The sequence below is a fragment of the Petromyzon marinus genome, unplaced genomic scaffold (genome assembly GCF_048934315.1).
Source record: "Petromyzon marinus isolate PM22_M1 ecotype Great Lakes invasive population unplaced genomic scaffold, UKy_Petmar_22M1.pri1.0 PM_G_Scaffold_1, whole genome shotgun sequence".
Lineage (NCBI taxonomy): Eukaryota > Metazoa > Chordata > Hyperoartia > Petromyzontiformes > Petromyzontidae > Petromyzon > Petromyzon marinus.
Genome location: NW_027422650.1, coordinates 12019641 through 12045456, shown reverse-complemented (window position 1 = coordinate 12045456; position 25816 = coordinate 12019641). Strand labels below are relative to the sequence as shown.

Below are 25816 nucleotides of genomic sequence, written 5' to 3'. Positions count from 1 at the left end.
CCCTAACCTGCACCGAGCACTCCTTACGCTCGAGTACGGGCTCGGCTTGGAACTGCGAGGCTACATCTGAACACTAGCACGGTTGGTTACGTACGGAGGCGAAAGAAGTTCAACGTACGTTACATCCAGAGGTATCTCGGTAACAAATCGTTCGGGCCCATTTCTCAAACGAGGGTGCCATGCGCTTCGTACGCGAGTGGAAAGCTAAGACACGTACAAACCGCTGTTGCTAACTGGTAACTGATCCGATAACCGGCTTGAGCAACGATTACCGGTTATGAAAGTCTAGGAAACGGCAACCGATTCCAGTGGAACTTTTAAGTAACGAATGCACCGATTGGCGCACACGCGGACGTACAAACCTCACGGCGGCCTAGATCACCCCTCGGTTACATTTGTCCTAGTTACTGGGTCGAAAAGAGATAGAGGGGCAAGCCCTGCAATTGATTTATTGCTCATGCCACTTCCGGAAGAAGGGCTTCCAATAGAGGGTATCTGGCATTGTCTCCTAAGCTAACGTCTTGGAAGGAGGAGGCGTACCCTCACTTGATCCCACCACGCGTAACCTGCCAGTCGACTGCGGTGCGCCCGTGTGTATTGCAGAGTGGATAGTGGGGGAGGGGAGGGATTTGAAAAACCTGCTCCATTGTTGCAGCTGCTGTGCCCCGGAATCAACGACCGCTGGATTGCAAGTCCAGCGTGCTGCCTATGACACCCACCGCGGCAGGCAGCTCCCTTCGTTCCCGAGTTTAAAAGGTTACGTTTACTGCTGCAGATATCTACACGTGCCGAAAACCGGTTCAGACCGCTTTATACCGGTTTCATACCGGTTTCCACCAGGTTGTACACGGATTACAGATGACAAAAAAAACAAAGCCGACCTCCGCCGCCCAATGGCAAACAAACCTGGTGCGCCCCGAACTCTATGGGCTGGGCGCGGCGCTGGTGGCCTCGCAGCAGGATGGCCAGGTCCTCGGAGCTGCACGAGTCGAGCAGGACGGGCAGCGGCCCCGCGAACAGCCCCTGGTCCCGTGGCAGCCAGTCCAGCGACTCGGGGAAGAAGTGCTGGAGCAGGTCCACGACGCTGGAGGCGAACGCCAGGATGCCTGGCGCGAAGGGACGCGGGGGGCACGTGGGAGAGGAAGGACCGGCGGTGGTTACGTGGTGGGGGGGGATCGTGCGGAGGCCGCGTGTTAACGGACCAAGTGTTTAAACTCGTGGTCCCGACCTGAGAAGAAGGCGCGGCTTGACTTTGCGCCGAGGTTGTCGCGTTTTTAATAGCATTACGAGAACCGGCGATACTCAGCAGCAGTAACTAATTGGCACGTTTTGATTACGTGACAAACCTTACCAATTTGCTGTGTTGGGTGGTGGTGGGTTTAATGACGCATTTTCACATTTACGCAATCTAATAATGGTTGCGAAAAGCCTCCATGTTAAACTATCTGCTGCAGGCTTCACCGTTCAATGAGCCCGACTAGTTTTGCTCCCGGCTGCATTCACGGAAGGGCGGCGGTGTACGGCAAAAAAGGGCCCTTCCCCAATAACCACAGCGGATTCATTAGATGCCGGTTCAGAGCCCGAGTCCAACCAGCTCGCTCAAGCCGACTCTGCCACACGGAGCCAAGGAGAGTCACCGAACACGGGCGGACGCCCCCCCCAACGCAAGGGCGCGTACCTCGCGCCGGGGACATCCGCAGACCCGGACCTCGGTGGCAGCGACGGCGGCTCGGCGTGCCACCCGCCTGCCCCCCCCCCCCCCCGCCCAGGCGCAGGCCTGCACGTGTTCGCAGGCGCTCACCCGAGTGCGAGCGGTAGTTCTGGCAGAGCTCGTACAGACGCTTGGGCTTGCGCACGTCGATGCGCGAGCGACGCGCCGCGCCGCCGCCGCCGCCGCCGCCGCTTGGCGGGAGGCTGGCGAAGTGGAAGAGCGAACGCAGCTCGCTGAAACGGAACGCCACGCCGCGCACGATGCTCTGGGCCGTGTCCCCCGTGAGGAACATGGCGTTGGGGTCGGCGCAGCAGCGCATGAGCAACGCCAGCTCGGCCTGCGCACGGGACACGGTGGAGTGGTGGTGGGTGGAGGGGGCAAAGGGGGGGCGGCGGTCGCAGGTGACGGCGCTCGGTCAGTCGGCACCTACTTTGCCGTCGTCTCTCCACCGTCAACGTCCTCCCGCTGCTGGGCAAACGCCTCCCGGCGGTGTCGGCGGCTCTTCGCCGTCGCTTCTCCGAATCGCGTCGTCTGTCTACACCGCTTTCTCCTTCCTTGGAACCTCTACTCCGCCGTTAGTCTCGCCCGTCAGTCCCCCGACGTCCTAGCCGGATGTCCCGGCCCAGGGTCTATCTCAGCGTTTTTATTTTGTGGGAGACGTTTGTTCTGCTCTTTTTGATTCCCAAGTGTTGCTTCACACTTTGGCCCGTCGCTCCTGGTTATTTTCACCAATGGCGTGCTGTACACCTCCCTAACCTTGCTATTTAGTTATGGACCCGGTTAATGCTCTGTGGGTCACCGTGGTGAAATACAAGAATCCACACGTGCGCAATGCAGTTTAACACGTCACGTAGGCTTTCGCAACCAATATCATCCGTAATAGAGGTTTTTGGGTTAAATCGCGTAAATATATAAATGTGTCGTCAAAACAGCCAACTAGTAAGGATTGTCACGTAAACAGAACGTGGCCAATTCATCACTAGTACAGCACTAGTGTGTAGTGTCATGTATAGTAGTGTAGTGTATAATGTAGTGTATAGTGTAGTGTATAGTAGTGTATAGTGTAGTGTATAGTGTAGTGTATAGTAGTGTAGTGTATAGTGTTGTGTACTAGTACAGCACACCGGTTGTGCGTTGGAGAGCCAAGCCACAACATTTACAGTCTGAGTACCGTGACGTTTCGCCAGTAATTACAATTAGCTTCATCAGGCAACAGCCAGATATGTGGAAAAGTCTTACTGTTCCGTTCCTTATATAGAGGCATAGATGTGTTGACCACGCAGCTGGGCTCTTGCACAATTGACGGGGGGGGGGGGGGGGATTACTGAGGCAACGTACATTATGCATGTGCATTATGCGAGGCCTTTGAACTTGTCCTTCCTCTTTATTATTCATTGTTTATTAAAATAGCCCTACCAATGGCAATCCCTATTGAAGTACGCTGCTCTTTGTAGGCACGCATTTAAATAACGTGTTATTTGATGATTCGCTAACCACGCAGCACTAAGGCAGTAGCGAATCATCAAGCTCGTCCCTTGGTGTGGACCAATCAGTTTCAAGGACAATGCCACATATATTATCATAGTGTGTGTTTTTTGTTTGCATTTTGACTGCAGGTATTGTGGTTAATGCAGTAACATTAATCCTTGTAAAAAGGTTTCAGTTTTGTTGCCAGAAAAAAAAGGGGAAAACCCTATTATTTTATTTTGGTACTGGCAAAGGAGGTCTAATGATGTAAATTCTGATCTCGTCCGAAATTCTTATCTAGGTACCAATTTTCATAATTTTTCAGATGCATCCAAAAATCAGGAACACATCTCCAAATGTGCCCTGAGATCTGGAGATCTGTAAAAAAAAGAGCTTTATAGTTCATATTCTTGGTTCTTTCGGTAAAGTCCTTTCATTTCGGGTCTTAATTGATTGTTCACGCTTACGGTGGCTTTCAGACCGCATCCATTATTTTCGTCTCCCCCCTCCTCTTTTCCAAACATAGATGGACTCGTCCATCTGAACAAACTTGTCAAATCGCTCTGCGTGGTGCTGACGTTAAGAAAAAAACGCCACTTTTTTCAAATTTTCTTGCTGTGGTTTTCACACCTGATGATGATTGCTTGTGTTGCAGTCGAAACGTTGTGATGGTTTTATTTTTATTATTTTATCGTTTCCCTTCAACGTGGTGACTTTATCGAAAGAACCAAGAATATGAATCCCTGCAGTCACGAAAGCTTTAAATCAAAATTTAGCTTCATAGCTCATCGGATTCCTCCAATGCAAATAAACGTTCCGATTCCGACGACTTAACGCGTGCACCGGCACGGTTGATTTTGCACCTGCGTGAAGTCCTGGATCTCGTCCCCGTAGAGCTCATGTATTGACCAAGGCGTGACCTCGAGCCGGCAGAGGCGAGAGTAGATGTGGAACACCAGGTCCTCCTCGTCAAAGAAGCACCTCTGGGACTTGACGTGCTGGTAGGCGCGGAACAGCCGATGCACCTCGCCACGGTCCCCGGTGAAGTTTGGCGCCCGCTTCCGGCCCAGCTCCTCGTAGTGCTCCAAACCGAGGACCCCGTTGGGGCTCTGGAGGGCCTCCACGGAGCCCTTTACGAAAGACTTGATCTCCATCCACACCGTGGCAGGGTTATACGGGCTCTTCCCCTTCACCATGGCGGGCCAGATGTCGCTCGTGAACACTTCGTACGTCACGAACTTCCTGGGGTCCTCTTTTTTGGATTCGTGAAGTTTGCCGATGTCCGCCCGGTGGTCTTCCTCGTCGTCAGGATCCTCTTCCATCGCGTCTTCTGTGTCGCCGAGGCCCAAAATGTCGTCGTCCATGGACCACCCGCGGACGGCTTCCTTTAAGCTCCCGTCTCCGTTCCTGGCAAAGAATGGGTTCGCGAGCGACGCGTCGAGCAGCAGGAGGAGTTGTCGCGAGTTCAAGAAGAGCGGAAAGTTCTCGTCTTTGACGTCCTGGAGCCTGTACACGCCGCTGATGTCAACGGGCGAGTAGTGCCGGGTGCCGGCGGTAGATTTGGACAGTTCCACAAAGTTCCTTTGCGCCTCTCGAGACAGCACGTGGTTCTTGGTGACAAACAGCTGATGAAGATGTTCACAAATTGGAGCGGCGCCTCCCTCGGGCTGGTGACTTGCGAGCCGTGCGGCACCGAGCTCGGCCGCAGGTTCCAAGAAATCATTTCCTCGGTCGACGTCGAAAAGCTCTGAAGCATGGAGGCAAGCTTCTCGTTCCGGCTCGCGCGTTCCCTTTCGGCCGGTATCACCCACACAGCCGTTCTTCACGGGGCAGTCAAACGCAACGTCCTCCCCGACTCCCGCGTCGTCCGGCAACGGAGGCGGCGGAAGCGCGGCCTTCGGGATCCACGGCTCTCCCCGGAGCGCGGTCGTCTGCCAATACCTGTCGAACGTGTTCCACAGCCGGTACATCAGGCACGTGGTCTTGCCGGTGCCCGAGCGGCCAACGAGGATGATGGCTTCCGAGGGCATGGGGTTCAGGTTGATGACCGCGTGCTCCAGCTCTCCCACGCGGAACGGGTATTCGATCGTCTGCTCGGGGCAGCGCAGGACGTTGAGCGCCACGGTCGTGCCGAAGGTGTGGAACTTCTCGATGTTGTACTCGTTCTCCGTCGTGCTCGCCGGAGGAAAGTAATCCCGGGCTTCCGCCGACACGGGCCGGGCACCGGCGGAGCCGCCCGCCTTGACGAAGAGCAGCGGGTACCTCCGCCGCACGTTCTGCTGCGAGGGGAACGATGCTCGCTCGATGCCCTTCAGCTTGCGGCGGAGCGAGCAGGACGTCCCACGGTCGCAGGAGGAAATGATCCTCTTTATTCTGTGGTCGAGTTGCTTGTGATCAAGGACAATGTCCCAAATGCGGATGATCTCGCTGTAGACTTCTCCAGTCGTCTCTCCTCCCGAAGCAGACTCTTCGGAGCCGGTGATTTTCTCGGGCTTGGCACTGCAACGTGGCGAAAAGTCGATCGCCAATTCCCAAAGCAGCCTGGCGGCCCTGTCTACCCTGGCCTCAAACAGCCTGATCTCGCTGGACTCGGCGACGCCTTTCACTTTCTTGATGCGGTGAAGGTGCCAGTCACCGTTGCCCAGCGAGTAAATCACCCTCACGATATTCCTCCTCGCGGCGCACGGGAGGCTCTTGTCGTTGAGGGTTCTGAGGGCGTCGCGAGTGCACTCGATTTCCCAGGTCAGCGATTCAAAGTCAGGGCCCGCCGTGCCGTCGTCACCGTCGTCGTCGCCGTCCCCGACACCGTCCTCGTCGCGGGCGTCTTCGCCGTCGGACAAACCGTCCGCTTCGTCGGGCGCGTCCGGAGGGCCGCCGCCGCCGCCGCCGCCGGCTTGGCGTTCGGCGACGCTCGGGGGCGGCTCGGCGGCCGTCGGCGCGGGAGACGCCGGCTCCGCGGATCTCGCCGCCCGCGTCTCCGCGGGGTCGTACTCCTCGATGAGCCCTTCGATTTCTCGGGCCAAGGCGTCTCGGGCCAAACTGACCGCATCCTCCTTCGCGGCGTCCACTTTTTCCACGTCGCCGTCGTCGCCGTCGTCGTCCTCCCCCGCCTCCTCGACCGTTTCGCCCACGGGATCGGAGGCGAGCGCCTCGGGCCCGGCCGCCCTCCTGCGCTCCGGCGGGCGCCTGCGTCTCCCGCCGTCGCGTCCGCTCCCGCCGCCGCCGCCGCCGCCGCCTTTCTGCTCGCGGGCGAGGCTGTTCCACGTCCGCACGCGGGGGTCTTTCGGCCCGACGCCCCAGAACGCGCGCCTCCCCGCCTTGTTGTGGCACGCGCCGTCGACGCGGCACGCGGCGAGCAGGCGCAGTATCTCGTCGTGGCGCTTCGAGGGCGGCGAAGAGAAGACGAGGTGCAGCAGGGAGTTGCCGCCCGCGTCCCTCGCGTTGACGTTCGGGGCTTTCTCCAAGAGCAGCTTCAGGACGCGCAGCCCCTCTTCGTCTGGCGACAGATAAAAAAACACGGCGCAAAGCGATAAGCAGCTCCAGAGAAATGCGGCTCTCTGCGCCAATCGCCCGGAGGCGCGCCTCCCGACCCTGTCGGTTCTCGCGAGCTAAGCAGGCGCCGAGCCCGCGACGTGGCCCGGGTGGCGAACCGACGTGCCGGCCAGTTTGCCCGTAGACGGCCGCTCACCGCCACGTGGCGGAGTTAGACTGATGGCCTTAATCTTAGTTGTCTTGTGGTTGTTGTTGTTGTTATTTGACTTGCATCCCACTGGGATTTTTGCACACAGCGTTGGTGTACGGTGCTATTTCAGGAATATTTTGATATTTTTGTTCCTGAATTTTCTGTTTGCACAGTCAACACAAAGTCACTTTAAGATGTTTTCTTGTTCATGTTTTTTGTTTGTTGCGGTTGCACCCGATTCAAGAGCCGAATGGCTCACAGGGCTATACCAAATAAATGAACTATGAACTAACTATGAACTATGTACTGTAATAAAGAAGTTGCCTATCCAAAGTGTCTCCAGAACCCACCACACATAACGGCGCAAAATTAATTAAACATACGTGCAATACAATAGCACCCCTGGGTTAACACACACTCTTACGCGTTTCCCACTTGCGCACCTCGAAGAATCACCGCGCACTTCTTGCTACTTACCATCAATGCCCTTGTGAAGGATGAGGATCATCGCGGCGTGCAAGGGGTTGGCGCCGATGGAGGCGGGCTTCGCGCCGTGGCTGAGGAGCCACGTGACCATAACGGCGATCCACTTCTCTTGACCCGGGGCCAGCAGCTGTGGCAAGATGACACTGGTCAAAAAGTACACAGGAGGGCCCTCCACACGCCAGTTCACCACGGGTCTCCTCCCTTGAAACCGTTCTCGCTTAGGTTAAGTCAAAAGTGATTTGCCTACCCCAAATTAGTTGAAGCGGTGCTCATCTGCTGTTTCACGGCCCTAGCCAGCGGTGTAAACTCTGCGTTTCTACGGTGGGAGGGCGAGTCGATCCACACGCCAACTGCCGCTGACATCCTCACAAAGTGGTTGCTCATTTTAAAGTTTTGATTTAAAGCTTTCGTGACTGCAGAGAGAGATTCATATTCTTGGTTCTTTCGGTAAAGTCACCACCACGTAGAAGGGAAACAATAAAATACGTGACTTTACCGAAAGAACCAAAGAAGATGAATCATTGCAGTCACGAAAGCTTTAAATCGAAATAAAATTCTCACGACGTTTCGACTGCAACACAAGAAGCAATCATCATCAGGTGTGAAAACCACAGCAAGAATTTTTTTTTTCAAATTTTCTTGCTGTGGTTTTCACAGCTGATGATGATTGCTTTGTTATCAAACGGTTGAGGGGTGATGATGATGATGGGTGAAGTGAACTCCCAACCAGGATTAGAACTCACAGCCCTCTAACTGGGAGCCGTTTGCTCTGCCACTGAGCCACCCGGCAGGTTGCTTAGATCACAATCACCGCCTAATAAGACACGGATGAGAAACGCAGAGAGCCGCTGGGAAAACACCGGAAAATAAAAGCTGGAAATTACGCAAAAAATCACGGCGAGACATCCGTTGGAATGCACCGAGAGACAGGGAGAGGGAACAACGTCGATTAGAGAATAATCACGCGTTAGAGGCTGCTGTATATTTGACTTTTCCAAAAAAGAATTTAAAAAATGCGATCTTGTCTGTCCCTTGTAGACATTTGTGTGTTATCTTTGAGTTCCAAGAGTTAAAAAAAACAGATGCAGAAAAAAATAAATTAGCACAGTAGTTGGAAATCGAACAGGCTTGGTGGCTTGGAATGATAACAAGTTCACGTGAACCTGGGAAACTCCTTCCTCGAGCACAGGCATCACCAGAGAGGCCATACCCTGCTGTTTGAACTGTGCCCAAGACAGGGAACTGGCCACACTCAGTATCTGAACATTAATTTAGAATACATCCTGGTGATTGGAGTCGAAACGTTGATAATGACAGCCACCGCATATGAATATTCTTGATCATGGTATTAAACTTAACTTTGACGAGGACATACGACTACATGGCAATGCAGCTCAGGGTAAAAAAGGTTTTGACTATTTTGCATGACCTTATGAACAATCACCGACAGGTTGAGTCAGCCTACAGTGCGAATGCACTAGTGGCCACGGAAGGTAATGACAAGGGTATCAGTTATGAGTGTGAAGGGACTGGTGGCTACAGGAGGTAATGACAGGGGTATCAGTTGTGAGTGTGAAGGGACTGGTGGCTACGGGAGGTAATGACAGGGGTATCAGTTGTGAGTGTGAAGGGACTGGTGGCTACAGGAGGTAATGACAGGGGTATCAGTTGTGAGTGTGAAGGGACTGGTGGCTACGGGAGGTAATGACAGGGGTATCAGTTGTGAGTGTGAAGGGACTGGTGGCTACGGGAGGTAATGGCAGGGGTATCAGTTGTGAGTGTGAAGGGACTGGTGGCTACAGGAGGTAAGGACAGTGGTATCAGTTGTGAGTGTGAAGGGACTGGTGGCTACAGGAGATAATGACAGGGGTATCAGTTATGAGTGTGAAGGGACTGGTGGCTACGGGAGGTAATGACAGGGGTATCAGTTGTGAGTGTGAAGGGACTGGTGGCTACGGGAGGTAACGACAGTAGTATCAGTTGTGAGTGTGAAGGGACTGGTGGCTACAGGAGATAATGACAGGGGTATCAGTTATGAGTGTGAAGGGACTGGTGGCTACGGGAGGTAACGACAGGGGTATCAGTTGTGAGTGTGAAGGGACTGGTGGCTACGGGAGGTAACGACAGGGGGAGTCAGCTGTGAGTGTGAAGGGACTGGTGGCTACGGGAGGTAATGACAGGGGTATCCGTTGTGAGTGTGAAGGGACTGGTGGCTACGGGAGGTAACGACAGGGGTATCAGTTGTGAGTGTGAAGGGACTGGTGGCTACAGGAGGTAACGACAGTGGTATCAGTTGTGAGTGTGAAGGGACTGGTGGCTACAGGAGATAATGACAGGGGTATCAGTTATGAGTGTGAAGGGACTGGTGGCTACGGGAGATAATGACAGGGGTATCAGTTGTGAGTGTGAAGGGACTGGTGGCTACGGGAGGTAACGACAGGGGTATCAGTTGTGAGTGTGAAGGGACTGGTGGCTACGGGAGGTAACGACAGGGGGAGTCAGCTGTGAGTGTGAAGGGACTGGTGGCTACGGGAGGTAATGACAGGGGTATCCGTTGTGAGTGTGAAGGGACTGGTGGCTACGGGAGGTAACGACAGGGGTATCAGTTGTGAGTGTGAAGGGACTGGTGGCTACAGGAGGTAACGACAGTGGTATCAGTTGTGAGTGTGAAAGGACTGGTGGCTACAGGAGATAATGACAGGGGTATCAGTTATGAGTGTGAAGGGACTGGTGGCTACAGGAGATAATGACAGGGGTATCAGTTATGAGTGTGAAGGGACTGGTGGCTACGGGAGGTAATGACAGGGGTATGACCAGAAACATTCTACGGCCACATCGCAAACTCATCGACCCACCTGAAAGAGGGAGTAGAGACTCACTAATGACGCCGGCTCCACTCCCACCACAGAATTTAGGGGTCGGAGGTCATCGGGCGTACACGCCACTATGTACATCTCCTGTTATTTGCACACCGGACACAAATAAAAACCAACATCACCCACACACGTTCCACGACATGAGGGCTATCCCCCCCCCCCCCCCCAAGCATTAACGTCAGCCAGGTTAAAACCAGCACGAGTCGTTGGAAAACACCGCCGTTAATTCGAACAGGGCACGATCACTACGGGAACTGCGCGTGCATCGAACGGATCGCGCAACATTAAAACGCCGCTCGTTGAGCATTCGCGCGCGTCCAAGACGGCGCGAACGCTGCGCGTGCCAATTCACACGCGCCAAGCTGACGGCAGAACGGAGCGCCGTAAAACCCCCGTCGTTGTGCCGTACGATGCTCCAGGGTGCCCGCAAACGTCGCCTTGCTCTCAGCAGACGCGTGACACGATCCCACGAGGCCGAGCGGGAGATGCCGCCGCGCCCGTAGGGGCATCAGACACGACTGGCGTGCGCGACTCGCGGTCGGCCGCACGTGCCTTCCAGAGGCCCTGCTCTGCCATCTCGCGCAGCAGCTGTTGCCACACTTTCTCCGTGTGCAGCAGCGGTTCTTCTTGAAGCATGCGGAGAACCCCTACGAACAGGCTCTTGTTGTCGGTCTTGCCTGCGGCCAACACAGACAGAAAGGCCACCAAGTCAAGCGTGGGAGCATACGTAAAAGACAAAAACGTAGCAATGTCACACCGTAGGGTGTAAAAACGAAGGGAACATTTACGTGAAAAAAACTTACCATTTGTGTGTGCGCGTGTGTGCGCGTGTGTAAACGTGCATCAGCTGCTGGTGAGAAAAGTGGCGTTCGTGTGCGTGTTGATCATACGTCCATGTGTGTGTCAGCTTCGAGTGAGGAATGCGGTGTTCGTGTGTGTGCGTTCCCAATGTGTACAAAATAACAACGCGCACCGTCCACTTACAGAACCTTGAGATGAAATCACATTTAGATGCACGCTACACAGATCCACATTATCTAGGAGGTGACCTCTGTGTCTAAAACCACACGTGCCTAAGAGATCAAATCACATTTAGATGCACGCTACAGAGATCCACATTATTTAGGAGGTGACCTCTGTATCTAAAACCACACGTGCCTAAGAGATCAAATCACATTTAGATGCACGCTACACAGATCCACATTATCTAGGAGGTGACCTCTCTGTGTCTAAAACCACACGTGCCTAAGAGATCAAATCACATTTAGATGCACGCTACACAGATCCACATTATCTAGAAGGTGACCTCTGTATATAAAACCACACGTGCCTAAGAGATCAAATCACATTTAGATGCACGCTACACAAATCCACATCATCTAGGAGGTGACCTCTGTATCTAAAACCACACGTGCCTGTGTTGCGGTAAGTGTGCCCACAAACCGTATGACATTGCGCCTAATGATCCCAAGGCATACTAACGGTTCATGGCCTTGAACATTTCCATGAGGAATTCAACGGTGAGGTTGACGGTGTGGCCAGAGGAGACAAGCAGGACAGCCAGGCCATGTTGCAGCGCAGCGACTGCTTCCTTTGCCTCGCCCAGCCCAGCGAGCGCCGTGCCCAGCTGATAGTAACCCTGCACACAAAGACAAAGATCCCCCCTTGGAGCCTCAACAGACTTTTGGGGAAAGTGCTGTTTTGCAAACCACCTATGAAGACCAGCGTGGCACACGAGGGGGTGGGTGGCCAGCACCATGCTGGGCTGCCCGTGTCTCCCTAAGTTGCGATTATTTACACAATGCACCAGGTACTCATTTGAGGTCGAATCGAACTCGGCGGAAGCCCAGGAACGGTTCGGATAATGGTCACTGGTGTTGGCAATGAGTGTGGGATTGTTTCCTGAAAAAAACTTTCTATGAAATTGCAGTTCATGTGGGTAGGCAAAGAATTTACCTTGTTTTTTACTTTTAATTTTACTGTGCAACACAGTATAGTAATTAATAAATACATACACTATATAGTTTATACAGTACGGTACTGTAAATTGCTCTGTTATGCTAAATTATCACCATTTCTTGAGACTCTTGGGTAGGGCTAGGCCATTTTTCAGAATCAGAATCAGAAAGGGTTTTATTCGCCATGTAAGTTCACACCGACACGGAATTTACTTTGGCAGGATGGTGCATACATTCAACATATAGGAATCTAAAATCTTAAATAAGTTTTAAACAAGTCTTACTATAATAAGGGTTAAAAGTCTAACACTAAGGGGCTGAAGTATATAAAATTAAATAAATATCGAATATAAAATAGCTTTAAGATATAATTTAAAAATACAAATAGGGAAACATAGTTAATATCAGCAACGTGTCGTTATGTAGATCAAATGTTAAAAACAGTGTTAGCCCTTGGCCTTGTTTAACAGGCCAGCAGCAGATGGGAAGAAACTGTTTTTATGGCGTGAGGTTTTGGTCCTGATGGACCGAAGCCTTCTGCCGGAGGGGAGTAGCTGAAACAGAGAGTGTCCAGGGTGGGAGAAATCGGCCATAATCTTCCTCGCTCGCCTCATAGACCTTGTCGTGTGCAGGTCCTCGAGGGTCGGTAGATTGCAGGCAATTACCTTCTCAGCAGTGTGGATGATACGCTGCAGTCTGCTCTTGTCCTTGGCAGTGGCAGCAGCGTACCAGACGGTTATGGAGGAGGTGAGGATGGATTCAATGATCGCTGTATAGAATTGCACCATCATTGTCTTTGGCAGGTTGAATTTCTTCAGCTGCCGTAGAAAGTACATCCTCTGTTGAGCTTTCTTGGTGAGGGAGCTGATGTTCAATTCCCACTTGAGGTCCCGGGAGAGAATAGTGCCCAGGAAGCGGAAGGACTCTACAATTTTTACTGGGGAGTCTAACAGGGTGATGGGGGTGAGTGGTGCTGTATTCTTCCTGAAGTCCACAACCATCTCAACTGTCTTTAGAGCATTTAGCTCTAAGTTGTTCTGGCTACACCAGGTCACCAGATTGTCAGCTTCCCACCTATAGTCAGACTCATCCCCACCAGAGATCAGCCCAATGAGGGTGGTGTCATCCGCAAACTTCAATAGTTTGACGGACAGATGATTGGAGGTGCAGCTGTTGGTATACAGGGAGAAGAGCAGAGGGGAAAGGACGCAGCCCTGAGGAGTTCCGGTGCTGATGGACCTGGAGCCAGAGACTTGTGTTCCCAGCTTAACGCACTGCTTCCTGTCAGACAGGAAGTCTGTGATCCATTTACAGGTGGTGTATGGCACGTTCAGCTGGAAGAGCTTGTCCTGAAGCAGGGCAGGGATGATGGTGTTGAAGGCAGAGCTGAAGTCCACAAACAGGATCCTGGCGTAGGATGCTGGGGCGTCCAGATGCTGTAGGGTGAAGTGGAGGGCCATGTTAACTGCATCGTCCACAGACCTGTTGGCTCTGTAGGCAAACTGAAGGGGGTCCAGGAGAGGGTCTGTGATGGCTTTGAGGTGTGCCAGGACCAGGCGCTCAAAAGACTTCATTACCACAGATGTAAGGGCGACCGGTCTGTAATCATTTAGTCCTGTTGGCCTTAGCTTTTTGGGCACAGGGATGATGGTGGAGGACTTGAGACAGGCTGGTACATGGCATGTCTCCAGGGAGGTGTTAAAGATGTTGGTGAACACCGGAGACAGCTGGTCAGCGCAGTGCCTGAGGGTGGCTGGAGAGACAGAGTCCGGCCCGGCTGCTTTGCGTGGATTCTGCCTCTTGAAAAGTCTATTAACTTCTTCCTCCTGAAAGGAGATAGTCGTCTCTGTAGTATTGGTGGGGGATGGGGCCTCTTGGGTTGGAAGGGGTGGTTCAGGACAGTCCAATTGTCTTTCAAATCTACAGTAGAACTCGTTCAGGTCGTTGGCTAGGCGGGAGTCGTTAGTGGTGTGGGGGGCTCTGGGTTTGTAGTTGGTGATCTGCCTGAGCCCTCTCCAGACAGAAGCAGCGTCGTTTGTAGAGAACTGGTGTTTTAGTCTCTCTGAGTACAGTCGTTTAGCCTCTCTCACCGCTTTGCTAAACCTGTTCTTCGACTCCTTGAATCTGTCTCTATCTCCACTCCTAAACGCTTCCTCCTTCTCCAACCTCAACCTTCTGAGCTTTGCTGAGAACCAGGGCTTATTGTTGTTAAAGTTCACCCTGGTACGTGTTGGGATACAGCAGTCCTCACAGAAGCTGATGTAGGACGTCACAGCCTCTGTGAGTTCATCCAGACTATTGGTAGCAGTCGTGAACATATCCCAGTCAGTACAGTCTAAGCACGCCCGCAAATCTTCCACAGCCTCACTGGTCCACTGTTTAGATGTCCTCACAGCAGGTTTACAGAGTTTTAGTTTCTGCCTGTATGCAGGAATCAGGTGGACCATGGCATGGTCAGAGTGTCCTAGTGCTGCTCGGGGGACGGCATGGTAGGCTCTACTGACTGTAGTGTAGCAGTGATCCAGAGTGTTCCCTTCTCTGGTTGGGCATTTAATGAATTGTATGTATTTGGGGAGTTCGTGGCTGAGATTACCTTTGTTAAAGTCGCCAAGTACGATAACCAACGAATCTGGATTTGCTCGCTCCACACTCAGAATCTGATCGGCGAGCATGCGTTGGGCTTCTTTAACCTGAGGACAAGGCGGCAAATAAACTCCGACCAAAATGAGCGACGCGAACTCGCGAGGCGAGTAAAACGGTTTACAGGTTATAAAAATTGATTCAAGGAGTGGAGAACAATGTTGCAGAATCACTGTGACATCTACACACCAGCCACTGTTAATGTAAAAACAAATACCACCGCCTTTCGTCTTGCCGGAGAGTGCTATGTCACGATCCGATCTTACAAGATGGAATCCTGCTAGTTGTAGCGAAGTGTCCGGAATCAAATCACACAGCCATGTTTCCGTGAAGCACAATGCAGAAGCTGAAAGAAAGTCTTTGTTTTTTACCATCAGTAGCTGAAGTTCATCCATTTTGTTGTACAGTGAACGTACGTTGGAGAGGAAAAAGCTCGGAAGCACTGTTCGGATCCCGCGTCTGCGTAGCCGTACTAGAGCCCCCGACCGTTTACCCCTTGGGCGGCGTTTCGTTGCTTGAGCAAAGCCTAGCGCGGCATTGACTAGAATGCCTACTAATTCTGCCGCTGGAAGCAGAAAAGTAGGAATTAAATCCACAGGAGTTGTTTCCCTGATATTTAAAAGTTCGTCTCTTGTTAGAGAACTCCGAAAATCTTGGCAAAACACTGAATTGACAGACAAAACAAGACAAAACAGGGCGCACCGACCGGCTGAGGCTACCATCATCAGCGCCATCTTCGCACCAGCACGGGTGTGCTGAACAGCAGGACTCTCTCACCAGCACTGGTGTGTTGAACAGTAGGCCCCTCTCACCAGCATGGGAGTGGTGAACAGCAGGCCCCTCTCACCAACACGGGTGTGATGAACAGTAGGCCTCTCTCACCAGCATGGGAGTGAACAGCAGGCCCCTCTCACCAACACGGGGGTGATGAACAGCACGCCCCTCACACCAGCACGGGTGTGATGAATAGTAGGCCTCTCTCACCAGCACGGGTGTGATGAACAGCAGGCCCCTCTCACCAGCACAGGTGTGTTGAACAGCAGGCCCCTCTCACCAGCACGGGTGTGTTGAACAGCAGGCCCCTCTCACCAGCACGGGTGTGTTGAACAGCAGGCCCCTCTCACCAGCACGGGTGTGCTGAACAGTAGGCCCCTCTCACCAGCACGGGTCTGTTGAACAGCAGGCCCCTCTCACCAGCACGGGTGTGCTGAACAGTAGGCCCCTCAACACGGGTGTGCTGAACAGCAGGCCTCTCTCACCAACACGGGTGTGCTGAATAGTAGGCCCCTCAACAGCAGGCCCCTCTCACCAGCACGGATGTGCTGAACAGCAGGCCCCTCAACACGGGTGTGCTGAACAGCAGGCCTCTCTCACCAGCACCGGTGTGCTGAACAGCAGGCCCCTCTCACCAACACGGGTGTGATGAACAGCAGGCCCCACTCACCAGCACGGGTGTGCTGAACAGCAGGCCCCTCAACACGTGTGAGCTGAACAGCAGGCCTCTCTCACCAGCACGGGTGTGCTGAACAGCAGGCCTCTCTCACCAGCACGGGTGTGCTGAACAGCAGGCCCCTCTCACCAACACGGATGTGATGAACAGCAGGCCCCACTCACCAGCACGGGTGTGCTGAACAGCAGGCCCCTCAACACGTGTGAGCTGAACAGCAGGCCTCTCTCACCAGCACGGGTGTGCTGAACAGCAGGCCTCTCTCACCAGCACGGGTGTGCTGAACAGCAGGCCCCTCTCACCAGCACGGGTGTGCTGAAAAGCAGGCCCCTCTCACCAGCACGGGTGTGTTGAACAGCAGGCCTCTCTCACCAGCAAGGGTGTGCTGAACAGCAGGCCCCTCAACACGGGTGTACTGAACAGCAGGCCTCTCTCACCAGCACGGGTGTGATGAACAGCAGGCCCCAAAACAGCAGGCCTCTCTCACCAGCACGGGTGTGATGAACAGCAGGCCTCTCTCACCAGCACGAGTGTGTTGAACAGCAAGCCCCTCTCAAGACAAAACAAGACAAAACTGGACAAAACAGGGCACACCAACCGGCCGAGGCTGCCATCATCGGCGCCATCTTACGATGGGGGGGTCGTCGTAACGCATCTCCGTCGTGAGTCGGGGACTACCCTGTACACCGGGGCAAGGGCCCAGGACAAGTGTGGATATCTCTCACGACAGTTTTAACTGTGGGTGGACGTTGAACACAGGTGGTGGGGTCGTTAAGAGCAACGCGCTAAACCGCTGAGACGCTTACTCCACACGTAACACGATCGCCTTCGCCGGGGCTGTGCCAGCCTTAGAGAAGGTGCTTGGTCGGAGCACGTGCACCAACAGCATATGCAGGTTATCTAGGAAATATTTGATACGTGTCTAGATTTTTGTCTGTCTCTGTGTGTCCCTCCCGTCTCTCTCTCTCTGTGTGTGTGTGTGTGGCTGTGTTTCCCTCAACTCCCCGTCTGCGTGACATCCCACATTGCTGTTGAGTGGGCCTATCTCTCCCTGGGGGCTGTAAAACAAATTCCGTTGGGGGGGGGCACATGATGGCACAACTTCCAAATGCATTTGAAAAGCAGTTGGCAATGCCAAAAGGATTATACCAAATATGAATTAACGTAGCATCTGACCAGCGTACATATTTACACAGACGACAATTCGCGTTGTTGACTATGATGATGACTCGTGCAAAGGTGTGGCTTGCCGCCTGCAATGAATACCTTGCACCATTGCCGGTCAGCGTCGATGGACTTGCACGACATGGTCACAGCATCTTCGAATCTCCCCAACTTGACGTAAGTCATGGCCATGTTGCAGAAGAGCAGGGAAACAACTCTGCCAGGAGTCACACGTCAGCTGTCGCTTAATGCCACGACTCGGGGTTTGTTTCACTGAAATCCACTCGCAGCGATTAATGAATGAATGTCATGATTTACAGCAAAGGTCTCTAGTTTTTTTTTTTAAAGGGCATTTACTGCCAATGCAACAGTTCATCCCACGAAAGCACAAACACCTCCTGGCATAGGCCTGGCCTACAAGGGGAAGCATTATCACCCGTTATTACATCTCGGACCCAGCTGATGCCTGTCTCTATGTGTAGTGGTTGGTGGCACTGTGCCATGAACTCAGTTACCCGGGTTCGATTCCCAGTCACGGCCACCACCAGTGACGATTATCTGAACCGGTCCTGGGCCTCTCCTAGGTCGACTCAGCCTCAAATGAGTACCTGGTGTGGTGTGTAGTAAACATCGCCACTGGGGAGACAAAGGCGGTCGGGCGTGGTGCTGGCCACCCACCCCCTCTTGTGCGGTGCCGGCTTCGTAGGTGCTCGCTAACAGCACTTGCCACTACAGTCTGCTAAGGCTACACGGGGGATCTTTGCCTTTGTATTTTGTCTTGCTGTCTCTCCTGTATCTCTGTATTCCTTTGTCTACCCTCGGTGCCTGTCTCTATTGGTAGTTCTCTTCACTTTAAGTTAATTTCACGAGTTATTTACTGTGGGTACTTTATTTAATGCAATTACACTTTGATTGTTTTTGGTCTCAGCCAAGAATGATCGGTACAAGTCTAGGCCTAGCCTAATGCATGGTAAATAAACAGTCAAAAGTGACTACTTTCTGTTAAAACAATTACTATTAAAATGTTTCGTGGTATTCATAAACAAGACGGAAGCTTGTGTTGCTTCCGAAACGTCGCGATTTCATTTTTAGTCGTTTTCATTATTTTATTTTTTTACCTAACGTGGGACTTTACCGCAAAAAAACAAAGAGCACGAATCCTTGCAGTCACGGAAAGCTTCAAATCAAATTCTAGATTTGAAGCTTTCGTGACTGCAAGGATTCATAACTCTTTTGGTTTCATTCGGTAAAGTCGCGTAGATAAAACGAAATAAGACAAAACAATTAAATCACGGACGTTTCGGAGGCAACACGAGCTTCCGTCTTCGGGTGTAAAAGTCAACGCAGAATATCTGTGTCGGGAGCACAGTTTAGAGACGACCTGGATTATATATACACAGGTTAAGGGAGGGGCTGGGATAAGTTACCCCTTTGATAGCGATCAAAGGAGCACTTGCCCTGAAACGTGAAGCAGGCGTCTTCTTTGGTTCTTTCGGTAAAGTCACGTAGAATGAGAATAAAATAATAAATTGATAAAATAAAATAACACAATAAAATTCTCACGACGTTTCGGCCACAACACAAGCGGCCTTCATCAGGTGAAGGGACGAGACTGTCTGGTAGGACAGCGCTGGAGTGAAAGAGCCACGTTCAGATCACGACTTTTAAGCTGTGTGAGAGGAAACAAAGCGCCCTCAACTTTAGCACCACGGATAGCTACGGGCCCCGTTCAGACGGACGAGTTCATCCATGGTCGGAACAGAGGAGGGGGAGAGAGACAGCTTAGAGTCGCGGCATCTCTTCAGAAAGGTGAGAGACTCGATTAGTTGAGCCTTCTTATCCCAGGCGGTTGAGGGAAGGGGGGGGTGAGGAGTCAGCAAATCAAAGTTCAAATAAAATCCCGACTCGGGATGGTTGCGCAACAAGCGCCGAGTCTCCATCGCACAACGCACAGCAGCTGCTACCTCGCGACCGCGTTCCTTGACCCTGTAACAATCTCACGTTGTGACCTCCAGCCGATCAGCGCCACCACATTGATTATTCTTCTTTGGTTCTTTCGGTAAAGTCACCACCGTCACCACGTAGAATGAGAATGAAATAATAAATTGATAAAATAAAATAACACAATAATAATATTCTAACACGACGTTTCGGCCACAACACAAGCGGCCTTCATCAGGCGAAGGGGACGAGATTGTGTCTGGTAGGACAGCGCTGTAGTGAGAATATTATTATTGTGTTATTTTATTTTATCAATTTATTATTTTATTCTCATTCTACGTGGTGGTGGTGGTGACTTTACCGAAAGAACCAAAGAAGATGAATCCTTGCAGTCACGAAAGCTTCAAATCGAAATTTAACCACGTTGATTATTATTATTGTCAACGCCGGGGCAATCCCGTGACGACGTACGCGTGTGACCAAGCTGAGATGTCACAAATTCCATTTGGAACCTGCCCGTTAGATGTCACGATATGCGTCTGCATTTGACGATACCTGCCGACAGAGGCGGAGTGGCAGAGTTGCAGGGACAGAGCCTCCTCGTAGATTTTGAGGGCTTCAAGGTAGTAGCCCATGTGAAATAAATCCTTCCCCATCCGATTCATTACGATGGAGAGCGCATCCACTTCTTCTACAAATTCAGCCTGCACACATCACCCAACACAACATCAACACATCACCTGCACACATCACCCAACACTACATCAACACATCACCTGCACACAACATCAGCACATCACCGACAAACATCACCCAACACAACATCAACACATCACCTACACACATCACCTGCACACAACATCAGTACATCACCTGCACACATCACCCAACACTACATCCGCACATCACCTGCACACAACATCAACACATCACCTACACACATCACCTGCACACATCAGTACATCACCTGCACACATCACCTGCACACATCAGTACATCACCTGCACACAACATCAACACATCACCTGCACACAACATCAGCACATCACCTACACACATCACCCAACACAACATCAACACATCACCTACACACATCACCTGCACACAACATCAGTACATCACCTGCACACATCACCCAACACTACATCAGTACATCACCTACACACATCACCTGCACACAACATCAACACATCACCTGCACACAACATCAGCACATCACCTACACACATCACCCAACACAACATCAACACATCACCTACACACATCACCTGCACACAACATCAGTACATCACCTGCACACATCACCCAACACTACATCAGTACATCACCTACACACATCACCTGCACACAACATCAACACATCACCTACACACATCACCTGCACACAACATCAGTACATCACCTACACACATCACCCAACACTACATCAGTACATCACCTACACACATCACCTGCACACAACATCAGCACATCACCTACACACATCACCTGCACACAACATCAACACATCACCTACACACATCATCCGCACACATCAGTACATCACCTACACACATCACCTGCACACAACATCAGCACATCACCTGCACACATCACCTGCACACATCAGTACATCACCTACACACATCACCAAACACTACATCACCTGCACACATCACCTGCACACATCACCCAACACAACATCACCTGAACACATCACCTACACACATCACCCAACACAACATCAGCACATCACTTGCACACAACAACATCAGCACATCACCTACACACATCAGCACATCACCTGCACACAACATCAACACATCACCTGCACACATCACCTGCACACAACAACACCAGCACACTACATCACCTACACACATCACCTACACACATCACCTACACACATCACCTACACAAATCACCTGCACACTACATCACCTGCACACTACATCACCTGCACACAACATCACCTGCACACTACATCACCTACACACTACATCACCTACACACTACATCACCTACACACTACATCACCTACACACAACATCACCTACACACAACATCACCTACACTACATCACCTGCACACAACATCACCTGCACACAACATCACCTACACACTACATCACCTACACACAACATCACCTACACACATCACCTACACACTACATCACCTACACACAACATCACCTACACTACATCACCTACACACTACATCACCTACACACATCATCACCTGCACACTACATCACCTACACACTACATCACCTACACACTACATCACCTACACACATCACCTACACACTACATCACCTGCACACTACATCACCTACACAATACATCACCTACACACTACATCACCTACACACTACATCACCTGCACACAACATCACCTGCACACTACATCACCTACACACTACATCACCTACACACAACATCACCTGCACACATCACCTGCACACTACATCACCTACACACTACATCACCTGCACACTACATCACCTGCACACTACATCACCTACACACTACATCACCTGCACACAACATCACCTACACACTACATCACCTGCACACAACATCACCTACACACTACATCACCTACACACTACATCACTACACACAACAACATCAGCACATCACCTACACACTACATCACCTACACACTACATCACCTACACACATCACCTGCACACAACACCTGCACACAACATCAACACATCACCTACACACATCACCTACACACATCACCTGCACACAACATCAACACATCACCTGCACACAACATCATCAGCACACATCACCTGCACTACATCACCTACACACATCACCTACACACTACATCACCTACACACAACATCACCTACACACTACATCACCTACACACTACATCACCTACACACATCACCTGCACACAACATCACCTACACACTACATCACCTACACACAACATCACCTACACACTACATCACCTACACACTACATCACCTACACACTACATCGCCTACACACTACATCACCTACACACAACATCACCTACACAACAACATCACCTACACACTACATCACCTACACACTACATCACCTACACACAACAACATCACCTGCACACTACATCACCTACACACTACATCACCTACACACATCACCTACACACAACATCACCTACACACTACATCACCTACACACTACATCACCTACACACATCACCTGCACACAACATCACCTACACACTACATCACCTACACACTACATCACCTACACACTACATCGCCTACACAGTACATCACCTACACACAACATCACCTACATAACAACATCACCTACACACTACATCACCTACACACTACATCACCTACACACATCACCTGCACACTACATCACCTGCACACTACATCACCTACACTACATCACCTGCACACAACATCACCTACACACTACATCACCTGCACACAACATCACCTACACACTACATCACCTACACACTACATCACTACACACAACAACATCAGCACATCACCTACACACTACATCACCTACACACTACATCACCTACACACATCACCTGCACACAACACCTGCACACAACATCAACACATCACCTACACACATCACCTACACACATCACCTGCACACAACATCAACACATCACCTGCACACAACATCATCAGCACACATCACCTGCACTACATCACCTACACACATCACCTACACACTACATCAACTACACACAACATCACCTACACACTACATCACCTACACACTACATCACCTACACACATCACCTGCACACAACATCACCTACACACTACATCACCTACACACTACATCGCCTACACACTACATCACCTACACACAACATCACCTACACAACAACATCACCTACACACTACATCACCTACACACTACATCACCTACACACAACAACATCACCTGCACACTACATCACCTACACACTACATCACCTACACACATCACCTACACACAACATCACCTACACACTACATCACCTACACACTACATCACCTACACACATCACCTGCACACAACATCACCTACACACTACATCACCTACACACTACATCACCTACACACTACATCGCCTACACAGTGCATCACCTACACACAACATCACCTACATAACAACATCACCTACACACTACATCACCTACACACTACATCACCTACACACATCACCTGCACACTACATCACCTACACACATCACCTACACACAACATCACCTACACACAACATCACCTACACAACAACATCACCTACACACTACATCACCTACACACAACATCACCTACACACTACATCACCTACACACTACATCACCTACACACTACATCACCTACACACTACATCACCTACACACTACATCACCTACACACAACATCACCTACACACTACATCACCTACACACTACATCACCTACACACTACATCGCCTACACACTACATCACCTACACACAACATCACCTACACAACAACATCACCTACACACTACATCACCTACACACTACATCACCTACACACAACAACATCACCTGCACACTACATCACCTACACACTACATCACCTACACACATCACCTACACACAACATCACCTACACACTACATCACCTACACACTACATCACCTACACACATCACCTGCACACAACATCACCTACACACTACATCACCTACACACTACATCACCTACACACTACATCGCCTACACAGTGCATCACCTACACACAACATCACCTACATAACAACATCACCTACACACTACATCACCTACACACTACATCACCTACACACATCACCTGCACACTACATCACCTACACACATCACCTACACACAACATCACCTACACACAACATCACCTACACAACAACATCACCTACACACTACATCACCTACACACAACATCACCTACACACTACATCACCTACACACTACATCACCTACACACTACATCACCTACACACTACATCACCTACACTACATCACCTACACACTACATCGCCTACACACAACATCACCTACACACAACATCACCTACACACAACATCACCTACACACTACATCACCTACACACTACATCACCTACACACTACATCACCTACACACAACATCACCTACACACAACATCACCTACACACTACATCACCTACACACTACATCACCTACACACTACATCACCTACACACTACATCACCTACACTACATCACCTACACACTACATCGCCTACACACAACATCACCTACACACAACATCACCTACACACAACATCACCTACACACTACATCACCTACACACTACATCACCTACACACAACAACATCACCTGCACACTACATCACCTACACACTACACCTACACACTACATCACCTACACACTACATCACCTACACAATACATCACCTACACACTACATCACCTACACACTACATCACCTGCACACAACATCACCTGCACACTACATCACCTACACACTACATCACCTACACACATCACCTGCACACAACATCACCTGCACACTACATCACTTACACACTACATCACCTGCACACTACATCACCTGCACACTACATCACCTACACACTACATCACCTGCACACAACATCACCTACACACTACATCACCTGCACACAACATCACCTACACACTACATCACCTACACACTACATCACTACACCAAACAACATCAGCACATCACCTACACACTACATCACCTACACACTACATCACCTACACACATCACCTGCACACAACACCTGCACACAACATCAACACATCACCTACACACATCACCTGCACACAACATCAACACATCACCTGCACACAACATCATCAGCACACATCACCTGCACACTACATCACCTACACACATCACCTACACACATCACCTGCACACTACATCACCTACACACATTACCTACACACATCAACTACACACTACATCACCTACACACTACATCACCTGCACAATACATCACCTACACAATACATCACCTGCACACTACATCACCTACACACTACATCACCTACACACAACATCACCTACACACAACATCACCTACACTACATCACCTACACAACAACATCACCTACACAACAACATCACCTACACACAACATCACCTACACTACATCACCTACACTACATCACCTACACAACAACATCACCTACACACATCACCTACACTACATCACCTACACACTACATCACCTACACACTACATCACCTACACTACATCACCTACACAACAACATCACCTACACAACAACATCACCTACACACAACATCACCTACACTACATCACCTACACAACAACATCACCTACACAACAACATCACCTACACACAACATCACCTACACTACATCACCCACACAACAACATCACCCACACACCACACCACCGTGTGAACCACGTGGTGCACCACCACCACCCCCTCTCCTCTCTCCCCGTG

The 25816-nt window shown here is 50.9% G+C and overlaps 1 protein-coding gene across 1 annotated transcript in view; it reads right to left on the bottom strand.

Moving 5' to 3' along the window:
• LOC142908566 (TPR and ankyrin repeat-containing protein 1-like) overlaps positions 1 to 25816 on the bottom strand; it is a 42938-nt gene that overhangs the window by 16871 nt on the left and 251 nt on the right. The window contains exons 2-10 of the mRNA XM_076059325.1: positions 19928 to 20076; positions 17534 to 17648; positions 11705 to 11861; positions 10775 to 10899; positions 10202 to 10303; positions 7338 to 7473; positions 4042 to 6674; positions 1802 to 2048; positions 907 to 1106 (exon numbers count right to left, since the gene is read on the bottom strand). Coding sequence (XP_075915440.1) covers positions 907 to 1106; positions 1802 to 2048; positions 4042 to 6674; positions 7338 to 7473; positions 10202 to 10303; positions 10775 to 10899; positions 11705 to 11861; positions 17534 to 17648; positions 19928 to 20076 — 3864 coding nt within the window. The remainder of the gene's footprint in view (positions 1 to 906; positions 1107 to 1801; positions 2049 to 4041; positions 6675 to 7337; positions 7474 to 10201; positions 10304 to 10774; positions 10900 to 11704; positions 11862 to 17533; positions 17649 to 19927; positions 20077 to 25816) is intronic.